This window comes from Amphiura filiformis, chromosome 5 (genome assembly GCF_039555335.1).
Source record: "Amphiura filiformis chromosome 5, Afil_fr2py, whole genome shotgun sequence".
NCBI classification, from domain to species: Eukaryota; Metazoa; Echinodermata; class Ophiuroidea; order Amphilepidida; family Amphiuridae; genus Amphiura; species Amphiura filiformis.
This window is the reverse complement of record NC_092632.1, coordinates 30,369,024-30,387,521: the sequence shown is the minus strand read 5'-3', so window position 1 is coordinate 30,387,521 and position 18,498 is coordinate 30,369,024. Positions and strand designations below refer to the sequence as shown.

Sequence of the window (18,498 nt, the reverse complement as noted above, 5' to 3'; positions counted from 1 at the left end):
TCACGCATGGGCAACTACCTGTAAACTTGGTCTTGACAATGAAAGAACCTGCAGGCTTTTCCACACCAATTAATCAAATCATTGGGCTATTCCAATTAAAATCCATACACCCCTATGGAAGACATTACATAGAGGTGTAGACTTCAAATGGAGTCTATCCATTCAGGTAACTCCTTTGAAATTCACAACCCCTGCATGGGAGATTAGTTTTCCATAGGGTGTAAGGATTTCAACTGGAATAGTCCATTACTACTACTATACAATAACAATGTTCAATCTAATAATATATACCAATGGCATAGTTCACTGATCAATGTGAACACTTACACAGCCAATATAACATCAAAATTGAGTTGTCATCTTGCAAACTTATATCATTTTGAATTTAAAATATTTTATAAGACATTTGACATTTGCTTCACTATAGTTCCTTTTAGCGATTTTCCCCCATATTTTTTCATTAATTTATTTTAATTACATGTAATTAATTAATTAATTTATTAATCCTGGGATTAAATCCTTATTCAACATTGAATAAAAAATTTTAAGGAGTCAATTTTATGTCTGTGACATGACACACGAAATGACATACCTTTGGTTTAATATCAATAATTTATGCATACTTTAGTAGATGCACAGCACAATGAGCACATTAGTGTGTATTTGTATCTTTAAGCTGGCTCCATAATGGCACATCCAATCCAATTCTTTCAGAGAGAGTTTCTTTTATTCCTTTTTTCCCCATCATTTACTTTTATTTATACCACATTGTAGCCAAATGCCACTGACAAAGGCTATACCAATGTTATGGCTGCAATACAAAATATGGGGTTGATCAAATTTGCAGAGATGCAAGATACCTATAATGGAATGAGGCCAACATTGAATTCAACCATGGTGCAATATAATACTTTATTACACCTCATAAATATTCACAAGTGCAATCATACCACACCTTTATTGGTCAATTGCAAAACGAAACAACCTATTTTACTGTGCAATAGTTTTCCCTACCTACATAACAACCTCATACCCATAGCCAAAGTTAAGTGTAATAAAACAAATGCTGCATGGTTTATATTGGGAAAACAGGGCTAACTATTTCCCCCTCGGTACTGGCTATGGGCCTATCACCCCTCACCCTCTGGGGTCAGGGCCTATTGCCAGTACAGAGGGAAAAAAGTTTGAATTTACCTCTAACCATGTAGGATTTGTATAGTATACTAACTGTATTGATCGTATTGACATACAGTATCTATATATATATTGAGGAAATACAACCTTAAAACTATTTGAAATGTTGTATAAGTGTTGTTATTGTACACATCTAGCAAAATGTTGTTCATACAAATATGAAATATCATAATTGTTAATTACAATTTAAAATACAAAGTTTGTGCGCTGCAATTGAATGTACATGTACACCAAAAGACTACCTTAAATGTACCACAAAACACTTTCAATATCAAAAGTCAATATCTGTTACAATTTAGAAACATTGAGTAGAATTTAGCATATTATACATTTAAACTTGAAACAGTGCAAATAGGTATTGTGCATAGTATAAATGTTGGAGTTAACTCATAATACATGATTGTCAAACTTTCAAACAATACTAATTAACCCCAGTTCAAATCCATACACTCCCTATGGAAGACATGATGACCTTAATCTACAGGGAGTGTATATTTCAAATGGAGATATATGATCAGGTAACCGCATTTGAAATACACACCCGGTGTGGAAGATTCAGGTCATGTCTTCCATAGGGGCTGTATGGATTTCAACTAGAATAGCCCATTATCTGTGTATAATTATATGGACATCAACTGAAAAACATCTGCACTAAATCTGTCAACAATTTCTCTGAGAATTTCACAAAGATATTTAAAGTTTGACTGTGTTCTATAGAATCTAGTGATGTAATATAATCACTGGATGTTCAGGAATGAATAGAGGGGTCCAACTCAGGCATAAACAATCGAACAAAGATGCCCTAAATTCTAATAATGATCCCCCTAATTCTTGACCAGGATATGAACCTAGACTTCTGGGTCCTTAATGTCCAAACACTTTGCATGTAACCATGCAACTTCTAATAGCCCTACATGTAACTCCACCATACTCCAGGATCATACTTTAAGCTGAGCTCATTTCTTCACCATTCTCTTTTTTTAAATACTTTATACCAAACTTGTTGATGATCTTGCTCTATGAAAAAAAAATCAAATTTCCACCAGACTCCATACTAAAATGGATACGACTGTGAGGTAAATTTGGTCCGAAATCCACATCAAGGCATCAACATTGGGGGGGGGGGGATGATTGTATCCCCTTATTAAAATATTAGGGGGATTCATGCCCCATCCCCTGAATCTTTGCCTATGTTAACAACAATAATAACATCAACAAGAAAACATTAAGGATAGTACTGAGAAATAATAAATATTTTGGTGACAAACATAATTTCACACCTTATTCTTGTTTTATCATTTCTACTTACATTTGTGTAAGCTTTCCACACAATACATTTGTCTGTGTGATATATATCAAGTTTCTTTAACCTCAAATGACCTTGGCCTATAGCCTAGAACAGACACAAAAGGGGTAGATAACAGATACAATATGGATGTTATGATTCAATTCATTCTGTACCACCTTGTTGAAGCTAACTAGGGCCATGCTATGCGGCTCACTAACCGCTAATACTGCTGGTATCAAGTAATTGCTAACTTGACCTTGGTGAAAACTAAACTATTGGCTTACATGCTTTATTGATCGTCAATGTAAACAAAAAAATGAAAACAATAAAATTGTGCTACATAAAACTGCCCTACCACAGCTAAAAAGTTATAATCAAAGACTAAATGTTAAAAAGAGTTTACGTCTGAAGTCACTGTCAATCAAACTCAAACAGCCTGTGATTTGTTAGCATCTCATTGCAGCATTTTCCTTAACTATGTGTTACTAACCAATCACAAGCTGTGGAGAGTTTGATTGACAAGGACATCAGACGTAAACTTCTGCTGTTCTATAATTGATATCTTTTTGCGACCCTATTTGGTACATTGTTTTGTAATTCCATGTAGTTTGGTGCTAAAATGCATCCCAATGTGTGCGTTATTAAATATTGGGCTATTTCAAAACTCTTGTAATATATCAATCACTCTTTATTCATTAAAAAACACAAAGAATAGAAACATGAAACCCAGGACAAGGTTTGGGAAGACCCAAACCCATGCAGGGTAGACATCAAAAAACAGCACAAAGGCCAATTATATAAAATGCTATGAAAAAAACAAAACAATTTTGACAACATGTTTCTACAATGTCAATGACATTCATACAATGTATTGAACGTGAATGTTTTTTCTTAAGTTCTTAAAAAGGATAAAATCCAGTCAAATTGCCCCCAATAACAAAATTCATGTGACCTTCAAGACACCTTTCCACCATTTTAAGGTAGGGCTAGCCTGTGTGCACAGCATATGGCATATGAATTGGAATGATCAGACTGATTTCACTCATGGCACCATGGAGCTATTCACAAAGACCACTAAATTTAATAAAGTCTCTTCTTAGACTACAAAAAACACCAAGTTTGTTTCCCTCAAGTGGCCTAAAAACCAAAATGCTGTACATGGTTTTATCTTTTTTTAATTGATAACTTTTAGGATATATGGTTAACATACAATGTATGCCTCAAATCACTAATACTTAAGTTCAAATCAGTGCAGTAGGTCAGATATAAAAAGGATAAATTTTAGGGAAATTTTACAATGATTTTCATAGGGTTTATTGATTTCATATTGCTTGTAAAACAAACTATATGAAAAAACAAAGATCTTTTGAACAATTTGTATCATTAATTTTTTGGCTTGAAAATATATAACTTTTTCTGGATTTCTCAAATAAAAAAAACTAAAATGTGTGTAGCCAATATGAAACAAACTATTTTTAGCCTTACAAAGTGCTGTTCAAGCAATCTAATAAAATTTTCAAAATGGATTGAAATACTGCAACTACTTTCCCAGCAAACATAAAATGATTTACAGAAACGTTTGGGTTCCGCTCCATGTCGATGGATCAATAACATCATTAACACTTTGAAAAAGCTGCAAGGTTTCTGGGGAAACTGTCAGCAGAAAAACATTGTTTTTCTTTTGGTCTTGACAAAGGACTCTAAATAAATAACAGTTTTCTATTCCTGGTATTTTCTATAATCTGTCTTATCTCCAGTTAAGAGTAATGCCATGTTGGATTTCGCAATGGCAGATTTGAATCACATGCGCTAACCTAATCCTGTGGGGCATATACACATATTGTCTGTACGCTAGCGACATAACTGCATAAATGCACTGATTTACATCTGCCACTGTGAAATCCAACATTTTCTTATTATCAACTTGAGACAAGACTATAAAACCAATACTTTAGTTTGCCTACCCCGAGTACTGCTTGCGATGCTAATTCCTCTGCACCAAATTAGTAATTAATACTTTTTAGTAGTCATTTCATTTCTATGGCACTTTTCAGTACTATTTCAGTACTAGACATACATTGTACACAGCACACATACTGATTTACACACTATATAAAAACTCTCTATACAATATAACAACATATATACATGTAGTACTCATCTGAATTGCAATATAGGTTTACATATAACTAACACCAATTTCATTCTCATCTACACCATGATGCATCTTCAATACATTTTGCTCGGAACCATACCCTCATTAACTGGTCATTTTCATCTAGCTCTTCATCCAGCGAGTCATCATATGCTTCGGCTGTTTCCTGAGTCTGTAATAATGATGATAAATAGATCATTTAACAGGCAAGACATCACAGAAGAGTCTCTTGGTATACTGGTCAGGTAGCTAAGCTTATTCCAAAAAATGTGATACCAGCTATGACTCACAAAAAAGTGTATCAATTTCTATCAAAACCGCAAAAGCCTCTTGAAGTCTTGCAAAGAGTATCAAATTCAGTCAGTGAGTACACAGAAATTGGGGGAAATAAGGAAAAGTTTGATTAAGAATCATTTTTGCCATGATATAGTATGATGGCATCCTTGCAATATTGTTCATGGTCTCACATAGAGACACTGCACGGTCATGCATGGGCATCACTTTTAAACAGATGTGGACTTGTATGGGTTCATCCTCGGAGCCCTGGAACTTGGTTGCCTGGACACATGTACAAGAGCAAGGAATCAAGAAATATCTATAGGTTAATAAATGCATATCACTTGTTGGGAGTGAAATTGCACCAAATAATGCATGTGTACTGAGATGTTGATGAGTCTCCGAGCCCCCAAACTTCTAAAAGTTTAGATTTCTGTTTGGCAATGAGTGGTGTTCTGAAGCTTATTGTCTTTCAAGACTCAGAGATCAGCAAAAGGTAAGACAGAATAAGTAACATGTAAAGGCTATTGGCTTTCTTGAGACAGTAGCGTATTAAAGGCAGGGTATCTGTAGCATGAGATGCAGTGCGGAAAGTCCCCTCCCCCGGTATGCCACTGCTACAGACAAGGCCCAGTAAGGTGAAACCATATAGAAAACCTACCATTGGTTCTGGGTACACTCTTCTTGTTGTTGCTCTGTTCTTGTGCTCAAGATATGCTGCTTTTAGAAGTTCTCTTTGCGCAGGAATTAAACACTTGTTGCAAAGCTTACAATCCTGCATGAAACATCAAATATACAGAGACAAATTGTGATTTCATATTCAGTCATACTTGTCTGTTATGCTTCATTTTTTCAAAGCACTTGAAACATTGTTTTTTTTTCATCAAGACTAGGGTTAAAATGGGCTAATATTTAGAAAATAAAAGTATTATTTTGAGACCCAGCCATGTATTTATCTCCTGATAAAACATGGGAAATGCAAGTAAAAACAATGAGGTGGAATTGTAATTCTTAATTAATTTTGATCAAGTTCAATAGGTTTTATACAGATCACTCTGTGCACAAAATTGGCAACTCCATCAAACACGAATCCATCACACATGCGTATGACTCAAATGCTGAGACTTGTTCCAGTCAAATCATTCTCTATTATTTCACAGCTCAGACATGAGGATAAGACGAAGAGATTGCTAAGATTGTACAAGCTGCTTAAGGGATCTGGAATGAGCGTTTTGAGCGTTTCGACAGTATTTTTTATGGGACATGAGAGCACATCAGACATATCGAATTGCATTCTGAATATGAAGAATGTCTTTCTGATATCAAATAATTTTCATTTTTTGAAATTCACGATATAATACAAAATTTATGACAAATTATTAAAATTTGATATTTTTCAAATTTTTGATATATAACAGTCCTCAAAGTAAATTTTATAAATCTAATGACATATTCTTCAAGTGTATGTAGATCGCAGGAAAAGCCGACGATCAATTGAAATTTTTGACCTTTCATATTGAAGATATCGATTTTTTCCCAAAAGACTTAATTTTTTTTTCCGGTGTTTTGGGAAAAAATCCATATCTTCAATACGAAAGGTCAAAAGTTTTAATTGATCGTCGGCTTTTCATCCCACCTACATACACTTTAAGTATAAATCATCAGATATAGAAAGTTTACTTGAGTACTGTTAAATATCAAAAATATCAATTTTAATGATTTGCCATAAAATGTGTATTAAATTGCAATTTCAAAAATCAAAATTATTTGATATCAGAAGGACATTCTTCGTATTCAGAATGCTATTCGATATGTCTGATGTGCTCTAATGTCCCACAATAAATACTGTCCAAACGTTCATACCCCACCCCTTAAGAATGACAACTTTCCTAAATGCATTAGGCTATTCCATTTAAAATCCACAATACCCCTGTGGATGATTTAGGAATTACCTTCCACGGGGGAGTATGATTTTCAAATGAAAATAGCACATTAGCCAACTCTTTTTGAAACTCACCTTCCTTGTGTGGAAGATTCAGGTTGCATCTTTCTCAGAGGGTGTATGAAATTAAAATGGAGCTTCCTAATGTGTTCATTTCATTTCAAATTCATACTCTCCCTGAGGAAGATATTTCCAACATCTTCCATACAGGGGTAATGTGGATTTTATATGGAATATACCCCCATAGCTCCTATTTGATACATGGATGATCTGTTGGTCTTGGTTGAACTTGATAACTTAATTTGTGTGTCATGTCATCATCCCACAGACCAGTGCTAAAATGTGGGCACAAGGTTGGTTTTGCACAATAACTTGAACCAGGGACCCCTACTGTGAGCACCATAATTTTAATTTCATTGCGTTGGTTTGCTCTGAGGTAGTATAACACTATTCCTATTCACTGTTCTATTTAGTTTTTTTTTTAACACAAAACATTCTGTGCAAAACTTTCCCCTTATATCACCTTAAAGTGAACAAAAAAATAGAATACTTACTTGGTTTTCACATGTCTTGCATAGATCACTCCCGCATTCATCTGCCTTCACTTGAATATCACGCTCACTGACTGCCATTATAAAGGCATCATTTGACCTGCAAAAAAACACCACACAACATCACCATTACAATACTTCATAAGTGTATGAAACCATTATATTGCCCGACTTCTCAGTCCATCTTTTCTGTTCCCAATGTGTTTCAAGTTGTACATGTATCACATCTAAACAGGCACATTGGTGGAAGTGTCCAAGGGGAACAAACAAAGAGGTAAAGTTGTCCCACTGTAGTATGTAATGTAGACCATACAAATTCAAATTAATAAGCCTAGCTATAGGAAGATACCAAATTCAAGTTGTTACTGAATTTATCATTATATTGACATAGAAGGAGGGGTAACCTTCTCCCACCCTAAAGCTAGCTACATTTATAAAGTTATCAAACTATAAAAGGAAACATTTACACTTTCATCACATTTTTATTAGCCCCAGTTTGGAGCTTTTCTATTTGAAAAAACTGCCTTGATAAAGACTTTGGAACTCCATCCAAATTCAACTGTTTCAGTTATTCTGAAAATTGTCATGCAAAAATTGTTGAAAAGGTGTGGAAAAAATCCAAATCAAATTTCAATCAAAACCAAAAAATTCACAAAGCCATTAGTAACTTACACAGATTTGAGACTTGTTGGAAATGATCTTGCCACACCAACCACACTGAGTGTATTAAAGATGACGTGTTCATACAGGTATTTGTTTGGTGTAAAATGAGTAGACGATAAATTGGGCGACATATTCACCTGCAGGTATTCAGATCAAGATTATCAATGCATTTAGAATGCTTATAGATATCATATCAAAAACAATTTAACAGTTTAGCATTTGTAGTATTCTTCACTATTTTCTCAGTATTTTTTAGAAAAATTATGAAGAAAGAAAGCAGCCTTTATGCTTCACTCTGACAGGGCATAAGACAATGGGAGACACAATTAATATATGTGACACAATCTGGTACATGGAGGCCAAAGGCGGCAAAATTTGGAACTGAGATAAAGGCAAAAATATGCAGTAAAAACAATAAAATACATAAGAAAATAGACATCAAAAAACTTCATGATTTTTTAACCAAGTATGCTAGACCTTTGGTGTTTTCAGTAAATGAGAGCCTATTGTATGTATAATGTAATAATTACAGTAACTCAATTTTCAAAAATGCCTCCTTTGGCCCCCATGGACCAGATCGTGTCACATACCGTAAACGTTCACCTAACGGCGCTATAGGCTCCCTTGACATAACTGGAATTTTAGACACAAACTAAAAGTGCCCTCACATATAATTCCGACCAGCAAATAAGGGCAAATACCCTTACTTCTTGTTGGGATATTTAGAGGAGGGAGCTCTCTATTTGTACATGAAATTTACAAATTAGGTACAGTACATTCATGTACAGGCACTCTATAAATGAGCTGCCCTGTTCATTTGATAATTATTTTACCAAACGTTCTGACATACATAACTACAAGACACGATATGTAAATGACCTAAATCTAACCAAAAATAAGAAAGTCTTTTCTGATCATGCTATACGTACATAGAGGTCCCATTCTTTGGAATTCTTTAGATAAAAATCTGAAAGCTTCAAAATCTGTTAATTTCCGTAATCAATTCAAAACAAAACTGATCTCTAAATATAATTAATCTTTTCCGTGAGCACCCCCACCTCCCCTTCCCTTGTCTTTTGGTTATGTTATGTAATGTTGATTTATTTTGTTAATTTTATTTGATTTCAGGAAAGGCTAACTTTCAGACCTTTTGGTCTTCCAGCCTTTTCCTCCATATGTACCGTGTTTTTATATATTTTTTTGTAATGTCTTTGATTTTTATGGAAATAAAATATGAATGAAAAATATGAATGAATGAATTTACCCCAATGCCAAGGAGCCCAGGTGCGCCATTAGGCGAACGTTTACGGTATGTGAGGATTGGAATAAAAAAAATGGTGAAATTAAGCCCAAGAAATTATGATTTAAATGACTTTATCAAGCTCTAGCAAACTGATATATAAATAAATTGAGAGAGCAGAAAAAATCAGCGGGGTTTGAACTCCTCGCATATATTAATTGTGTCTCGCATTGTCTTATGCCTTGCCAGAGTGCAAGCATATAGACCGCCTCCTTTCTTCATTATTAAATATATAGTTGGCCGCTGAGACATAGTGAGAGAGTATACAATCATGACTATCATGATTTTTTTTTAATCTGGGTATCATTTTTGATGCTGCTATGACTATGTCAGTATGTCTAATCAAATCACATCCATGTGCAAATCAATTAATTTCTTACAATGGAACTTGGCTAAGATACGTAGATTTATCGATCATGATGCTTCCACAAATGCTATGCGGGCACTTATTTTATCTAAACTAGACTATGGCAATGCACTCCTGTTTGGATGCAATGGTAAAGATCTTGCTCGTCTACAGCGCCTACAAAATCGGGCGGCCCGCATAGTTTACCAAGTTCCTCATCGTCATTCAACATCTCCTTTGTTAAACTCGCTTCACTGGTTACCAGTTGATAAACGAATCCGATTTAAAATTATTCTTCACATTTTCAAAGTGCTAAATGGACTGTCACCAATCTATCTCACTGACTACATCGCTACCTACATTCCACCTAGGAAAGGCCTTCGCTCTGAGCTTGATATTACTTGCCTTGTCATCCCCAGGAGTAAGAGAAAAATTGGTGATGGTTCATTTAGTGTGTCTTGTCCAACCCTCTGGAACCAGTTACCGGCTACCCTTCGCACTGCTCTCACAGTTGAATCTTTATAAAAAGGGTCTTAAAGCATATATTTTCTAATGTATTTTGCTGTTGTTATTTTTGTATGTTTGTAAAGCGCAATGTTCATATTTTGGTATTGCGCTATATTAAGCGCCGTTGTTATGTTATGTTTATGTTATGACTAGGTGAGATTGCCATATACCAGCTGTGAAATCAGGTGGTATAACTCTCGACTGGTAATCATGAGGTCCCCATGTTCAAACCCCGCTGATGAGTTGATTTTTTTCTGCTCTCTCAATTTTGAGAAAAATCAGTATAAAATACTGGAAAACAGTACAAGTTGGCAGCTCTGCTTTACTTTTGACATGAAATTGAGTTACTGAAAAAAAAACTGTTTAACGAATTGTTCCGACCCTGACAGCCACTAAAAGTGGCTACAAAATAAAACTGAATAACATTGATTCAATTTTCTATGATTTTGATCTAACATCAATGTATAAACTATAACTCACCTCCATTAGGTAGACATTTAAGTCTTCATCCAAGACAAAATCAAATCTCATCATCTCAAAGAAAACACTAGAAAAGGAAACAGATGACTTTGTGACATCAAAACATGATATGAACAAAAAACTAATTCATAACTTCATGAATATGTTATGTATTTAATCCAATCACAGATAATAATTTTTTTAAACACAAATGCAAATGCAGGTTAATGAAAAGTTCAATTACCGTGTCTTGTGATGGTACATTTTGTGGCTAAAAGTGTAACAAATTTAATAATATTACTGTTGTGATTTGTCAATAATACAAAAAATTCCCATTATCTTTTCAATTCTAACTGTGCTCTCGCAAGGTGATATATAGAAATCGCATCATCTGATAGTAAATAAGGCAAAAAAAGGTTTTGCAAAATAGCTTTGTGCTATGCTATGCTTTTTTTTTATAGTAAAATAAGCTTTGCAAAATGTGTTTTTTCCTGTTTTTCATGTAAAAAAGGCTCAGCACACAGTGCTATTCGCCCTTTGTGTGGATCTGCCATTTTTCTACCAAAACAAGGTTCTCCCTGCAAACGTATGCGCAAAAAGTGCATTTTTGTTTTTCACATTTTTTAAGCAACGTGCCAGAAGGCTTTTGCAAAGAATTCACTAGACTGCTCTGCATTCCCCCTTTTTTTGATAAACAATTCATACATTTCCATGCATAAAACATAATACATCTCCAGTGACTGTTCTGCCCAGAGAAAAGAGGGACTGCTCTAGTTGAATATGACCTGTGTGACCCACCATATCTTAACACATAGACTCAACCTCTTTCATCTCAAATCTGAGATGAATGTTAATGAAGTAAAAATCAATGTGGGTGGTATATCTTAACCAATAACAGATAGGCAAGCATACATGTTTATGCATTAGCCCAACCCACTGTATTCACTGAACCCAACCCACGTGGGGTAGCTCTATCTGGGTCAGGTAACATAAACCACAACATCTGTGGATAAACAACCAAGACTGCATTTTTAATGAGGTAACATCATACCCAGTATTAGAGTGCATAGTTCATTGTGTATTCTAAATATAGTAGACCACTTTTCTCACGGATGGCCGAGCTGTTGGATCAGACCAGGATTGATTTTCCATGGTCAGAGGGATTATTTTTTTAGGGGATGATAAATTAAAGTGGTCTACTACAGTAGACTAAGAATTCACATACTTAATGTATGTGGATTTGAAAGACAAATCCTTTTTTGGCCTAAATAAGATGGACTTACTTTTTATGTGGGTATTTTTCTAAAGCAGTTTTTAGCTGTGGTTGTTTATTCATAAAAACTCCTTTGACAGCTTCGTAGATTTGATCTTCAACCCATCCAGAGTCTTTTCCTGTGGAAATTTGTATTTACAATAAGGTTGGTTAAAACACAATGACAACTCTTCCTATAGTCTGTCTTATCTCAAGTTGAGAGTAACAACATGTTGGATTTCGCAGCAGCAGATTCAAATTGTGCAAGCTAACCCAATCCCGGGGCATATACACACGCGTAGAATGGCAATTTGTCCTGATGCTGGCAACGCAACTGTGTAATCACACCGATTCGATTCTCCCACCTGTGATATCCAACATGTTATTACTCTCAACTTGGGACAAGACACACTATAGTATTCATGCAAGCATGCAAGCATGAAAATACAAAGGCCTTGTTTCAGGCATACTGCCTGTCTATTGTAGCCTGCTGAAAATAAAAATCACAGCACCAGGCTTTTTCACATACAACACAGCTACTGCAAAATTTAATACATGTAAGTGGAAATATGTTCTTTTATATATTCTGTCGGTCCGTGTCACGTCACTTCCGGTTGATGATGTTCGAGTGAAAACAAGTCCCTGATTCGATTTTTGTTGATGATTTCTGTCATTGGTGTAATGTAAATTTCGATCGCAAATAGTCAGTGAAATCAAACAACCATTTCTAAGTCTTCAGAGTGAAAGAAACTTACTTGATTTACCGTTTATATACTGACAAACTTAAAATTAAATTCCATGGTCGAATGTCGTTTTTTCCGAAATTGAATGTCACTCCAGCAACATCGCTATGTAGCCTCCTTCACAGCCGGTTTCTGTTGTTCACAACAAACCGTGAGCCACATGCAGTTTGGGCCCGAGACTAGAGATAGCCCGGATGTCCGACCGACAGAATACACGTCCATGTAAATTGAACATGTGAATTTAAAAACTAGTAAAGTAGTACAAAATCGACAAAGCATAAAAAATGACCACTTTCAGAGTATTGACAAACCACTTACCAACTGATCTGAAATAAGCGTACAGTGACTCCTTGAAAGAATACTTCCCCTCCACAAACCACTTCTTCAGTGATGGCATCTTTGAGAAATAATAATTTAAATTTGGTGAACTTATTACATATGATATAATTTGTAAATATATGAGTACTAATATGCACAAAACAGTTTGAGGGAAAGACAGACAAGCAGACAGACAGACAGACACCCAGACAGAGATGCAGATGCATACAAACCAAACAATATGTCAAAACTTCATGACTAGACATACACTAGACGTACTGCTAACCCACTACTCATACTGACATGCCATACATGATCCAAAATCCAGACTTTAAGAAAGTATTGAAGGTATCTTATGGTAAGACATGCATACATGTCTTCCTATGCTATATGTACCTGATTGGTGAATCACAGATGTTGATAACAGGCTACAACACCAACAATATTATAATCAAACTTTTTGACCCCCTTCCCATAACAAAAGAACTAGTTCCCTTACCCATTAGTGGTATTATGAGTCCAGAATTGTTTTTACCGCTTTATTTTTCTGACAATTTAAACAAATTTCTCCTTATCTTTGTCTTAACTTCATGCAAGCATACTCAAGAGTTAGCCTTGCATCAAGACAGGGATTATATACCTTACAGAATCAAGCCCTGAATGAAGTCTTGACAATAGACTAATTTTGTATACTTACAAGGAAGAACCTGTATGTCCATCATAGTACCTACCTCCCACATTGGTGTATAATCATCTCCAACTACATACTTGTCCACATCTTCAAAATTGGTTGGATAGTAGTCTTTTGGGCAGAATCTGACGAGCATTTCATCATCCACCATATATACCCTCAGAGGGTCAACTGAGGTTGTGATGACATACAAACCAAGGTCAAATTTACGACCATCAATGAGAAATGGTTTCTGGATGTACTCCTGGATAAATGTGTCCTTTGCATTTAAATTTAATTCTGAAATGAGTAAGGGGAAACACAATAAAGATCACAAATTACAAAATACTCATCATATGACTGCATTTGTTGCAATCATGCACAAAAAAGCAAACACCTTATTCAAACTTTTTACATATTATGACAGTTTGGACAAGAAACTGTTGTGATAAATTACATATACACATGACAAGACATTTGTTTAGTTCACTTTTCTCTATCATAAAGTACTCAAATTGCTTAATCTTTTATTCAGTATTACTTTCTACATGCTTTAATCTTTCATTCAGAATTACTTTCTACATATTATGTACTTTAACACTCCAAATATGACATGTCAAAAAACACTGCACTGCCAGCATTTGAGCCCATGTCATCTTGGGAGTGATATTGCCAGCATTTTCTGACTAGGAGTCATTGCCAGTATCATTGTGTGGTTGCTTCTAGCACTTTAAAATCCTGCTATTTATCTTACAATCCCTTCTTTTAACCAAATTGCTATTGACCTTTTCGGTAAATCCCATAGGCCTTTGCGAGTACACCTGAGATGTCATCATTTGAAGTCACGCTGATCTACGCTGATGTGCACATCGTTTATCGAACATCGTTACTGCGCATTGAAAGTTGGTGTGACGTCAAATGCAACATCTCAGGTGCACTGTGTACTCACAAAGGCTTATGGGATTTACTGAAAAGGTCAATTGCAATACAACATCTCATGCACCCAGGAATGCAATTTTCACTTTTCTGTGACACATTCCTGACGAGTGCATGATTTTGCCGACTACACTTATTGTTTGCCAACAAAATCTATGAATAGGGGCGTCAATGACATCCCCCCTCTACCAACAGCCCAGCTCACCTTTGGTTGATTTCACTTTAATGCCTCTATGAGAACTGCTCTTCTGCACCCAAAGTCTGTCAGGACTTCTTTCAACCTGCGCAAAGTATTGAATATTTGAAAATAAATATAGCGTATTACAATACTGTCAAATGTATACATGTGCATTCATGTGACATGATGTATTGAGCATGAAATTTCAGACTGAAAATGGTTAGAATCATTTTTTCCAGTTAAAAAAATAACGAAAGACAATCTCACAAAATATATGTTATCATGATGTCATTTTGACTGAAGATTTTGACCGAAATGTTTGTTAAAATATGTTTGAAACAATTTCAGATTTTTCAAGCTTTTGGTAATTTTTGAGGGTTATTTGTTGATTTTGAAGGGCCATCTAGCCTCTTCAACACAAGTAAGAACAGGTAGAACAGGTTTTTTTTGCTGCCTTAATCAAATTTTCCTTACAGAAAGATATTGAGATGATATTGTTTTTCAAACTTTGGAGTCAATAATAACAAGGTTGTACTGGTTAAAGTGTGAAATATAAATGAGAGCTTATGATGCCATTGAAATATGAGCAGGGTTGATAAATAATTTTTTTTTTTTTTTTTTTTTTTTTTTTTTTTTTTTTTAGTGCCGGTCGGCGCCGGTCCGTGTTAATTTTTTTCCCCACAAATGATTTATTTATCATGAAAAGAGTAAAAAAACAAAACAAAATTTGGGGGTATACCCCCTTTCCTATTCCCCGATCCCTCATGTTCGCTAAAAAAGATTGTGCCCCGAGCCAGCACTCTAATTTGATAGTAAAATTAGCCGGCACTCAACTTGGTCTAGCTACAACCCTGAATTACTCACCTCTTTCTGGAATTCTGCCTGCTGTTTAGGCATTTGAAATGCAATAGGAATATACTTGATATCTGATGTGGCAAGGTATACCTTGTTGGTTACATAACCAGTGCCTGGAAAATGATTCACCTGTATCAAATAGAAAACCACAATTACTATTTTAAATACAAAAAGGTTCTAAGTGTATTATAATAGCACTACCTCCTTTCATACAGTGCATCTGATTAGTTATTTACTTGATATAATCATCTGAGTGACCAATCAAAATGGAGCTTTTTGAGCTCTTAGCAATAGCCTGGAGATGGTTAATATGTGTTGCCCACGTACCTCTGCCTTTATTATAGCATTTTGTGGCTTTTACGTCTGGTGAGCACTTTACATTGACAAGGGGTACATGTATATGAAGAGCTTTGTTTCAAAACTCCTAATACATCCACTTCAGACATTTTGAGAACATAAATCATCAAAGAAATTTTTTTTCTCTAGTATTAGGACCCTTAATATGTATGATTTAATGAGCAAGAATACCATCTTTTTCTCAAATTTGCTTGTTTTGATAATTCATGATATGTATGTTCAGTGCTTTCACTGCTTTGATCTTAAGAATTACACTTTTTACATGAATTTTTGTTCACAGATGATACCCCCTGCTCAATGACGAGTGCCCCCGGGTTTCAGGTCCATTAGCCCACCGGTGGCCACGTTTCCTATCCTGTAAACAAACTGTTAACAATCCAGATAAAAACCTGAAGTAAGCTAACTTTATTGTATGTTTACTATGTTACCTTTTGGTGTGGCTTCATGTTGCCAATTGCCATACTCAGTTGTGTAAATGGGTAATCATGTGCCCATAAAACATCCCAGTCTGATTCTTGTCCTCCTCGTACATAGCCTATTCTGTTGAATACTGCTAACACATGGTCCAGATAACCTGTCTCCATCTGGGGATAAAAAGAAACAGTTAACAAGTCCATTAATGCTTTGCACCACTCCTTGTAAAGGACCGTATGTGTTTTCAGCTTTCTTGGTTGGGGTTGGGCAAAATAAACATTTTCCTCCCTGTTTTGGTGGGAGGAGGCAAAGACAAAAAAAATCCTGATTGCATCATTTTGTATTGCTTTCACTTTCAAATGATTACTCATGCTTTTGGATGATACACCCTTTGCAAATCACATTGCCTTTATTTTCCACACAGGGAGTATGAATTTCGAATGGTGTTTGCTGAATGGGTGACTCCATTTGAAATCTACACCCCCTGTCACCTGTGTAGGATATCAAGGTTACATGTCTTCCATAAGGGGTATATTGGATTTCAACTGGGATAGCCCAATTACTGTGTACGCTTTCCAAGAAGAGCAAAAAAATAAATAATTATGAGCATGCATTGCAAGGAGAACAAGGGTCATAAGGATAACAAATGTAACATATGTCCCTAATGTAAAACATTTTTTACTTTTTGAGATCTGATACAGCTGGATGTGTACTAAAATAACAACAATACTAGTATGTTTTGTAGGGCCAAGTTACAGTTATGACTTCCACAGGGGTATGGATTTTAATTGGAATAGCCCATTGGCAGGCTTCACCATCATAGTGATAGAATCCAATAAAATGGTATATCTTGGTGAACAGTTGATTTAATTATCATATCATATTATGTTTCCAAATGATGCAACACATGGTTGTAACCAGGGGTTGTGAGACACACTGCTTGGATCTATGGCTTCTCTTTTATCACATGGCCTTATGTGTCTCTTATTTAGATCTCTTTGTCATAGAGGATCAATTGATGTAAACAGGAAGAAATACTTGCACTTGCTATGGCAGCATATGAATTAGTGTTTACACAATAGTATTCTAGACAAAGAGCATTATTGGCAGTGTACACTTGCAAGTGAGAACTGAATTGTTGTCCATCAGGAAATTCTTTTTAACAGCTTTGACCAATCAGTGACGGCCTCTGACCCCATGTTTTCAGCATAATCGATATAATAATTAATATGCCATAGGAAAATTGTTGAAAAACTGCTTGTGCCCTCCAATTAGGCTGGTGCCCCTTTCAATCATGGTCGGTGCCCCCAATAGGATGACTCATCACACGCCAAGTAGTCTACCTTGGACTGACGTCATCATTTGGCAAACAGTAACGCATGAGGGTAACTTTTCATAAAATCTCTTCAAAACAGCCCACCAAAATGAATTTTAAACAAAATCTTAACTCCTGTCAATGGCCTTCAACTTGTGTTGCTTACCCGTTTTGCATGTACCCATACAACTGGTTTATCCGAGTCCTTGACATTTGACGACACTGCCTCAGGCATCCCAGTACTGTGTTTTTCATGAAGCCATCTCAACTGGTAGACATTCCACAAGGTAACAAGAATTCCCATCAGGAGAGCTATCACTATGATGTATAGACTTCTTGTTGACACGCCTCGAGAGCGATGGTGCTTTGTTGTTGATCCAGGTGGACTATACATCTACAAAACAATGAAAGAAAATTATTTTAAATCAACACTCTGCAAGCATATTGTACTGGAAAGTGAAAATATAAGTAAGGCCGTATAAAATTAATATTTTGGTTCTCGTCCAGAGGATTGTCATGAATTGATGAGGGAGGGAGGTGTTTTTTTGTTTTTGTTTTTTTTCAGTGTAAAATCAGCATTGTCTGTAGTTTTCGGTCTTTTCCAACAGTGCTCGAGGAAATGATGAGGCACTTTTTTTTTTTTTCAAATGTGAGATTCTGAGGTATAAACCCCCTAGAGTACCACAAAAAGACTTGGAAGTGGTCCTTGTTCTCTAATAAACTTATTTATATGTATGAAAAATTCATAAATCATTCCAAAGTCTAAAATAATTGAAAAA

At 35.5% G+C, this 18,498-nt stretch overlaps 1 protein-coding gene across 1 annotated transcript; it reads right to left on the bottom strand.

Annotated features, from left to right (window-relative positions):
* Positions 1 to 887: 887 nt before the first annotated feature.
* On the bottom strand, positions 888 to 18,113 carry LOC140152129 (probable tubulin polyglutamylase ttll-15). Its single transcript, XM_072174425.1, has 12 exons — positions 17,886 to 18,113; positions 16,419 to 16,574; positions 15,643 to 15,762; positions 14,806 to 14,881; positions 13,726 to 13,964; positions 12,995 to 13,073; positions 11,965 to 12,073; positions 10,703 to 10,769; positions 8,079 to 8,206; positions 7,410 to 7,506; positions 5,575 to 5,688; positions 888 to 4,809 (listed from the first exon to the last, which is right to left on the bottom strand). The coding sequence occupies exons 1-12, from the start codon at positions 18,111 to 18,113 to the stop codon at positions 4,690 to 4,692; spliced, it is 1,533 nt and encodes a 510-aa protein (XP_072030526.1). The 3' UTR covers positions 888 to 4,689.
* Positions 18,114 to 18,498: the final 385 nt, after the last annotated feature.

Bases quoted from the DNA above. Each gene is read 5' to 3' on its own strand.
- LOC140152129 (XM_072174425.1), bottom strand. From the start codon at position 18,113: ATGTATAGTCCACCTGGATCAACAACAAAGCACCATCGCTCTCGAGGC. The intron at 15,763-16,418 runs GTAACATAGTAA...TATTTGATACAG, and splicing joins ACATGAAGCCACACCAAAAG to GTGAATCATTTTCCAGGCAC. The intron at 10,770-11,964 runs GTAAGTCCATCT...TTCCTTTTCTAG, and splicing joins GAAAAATACCCACATAAAAA to TGTTTTCTTTGAGATGATGA.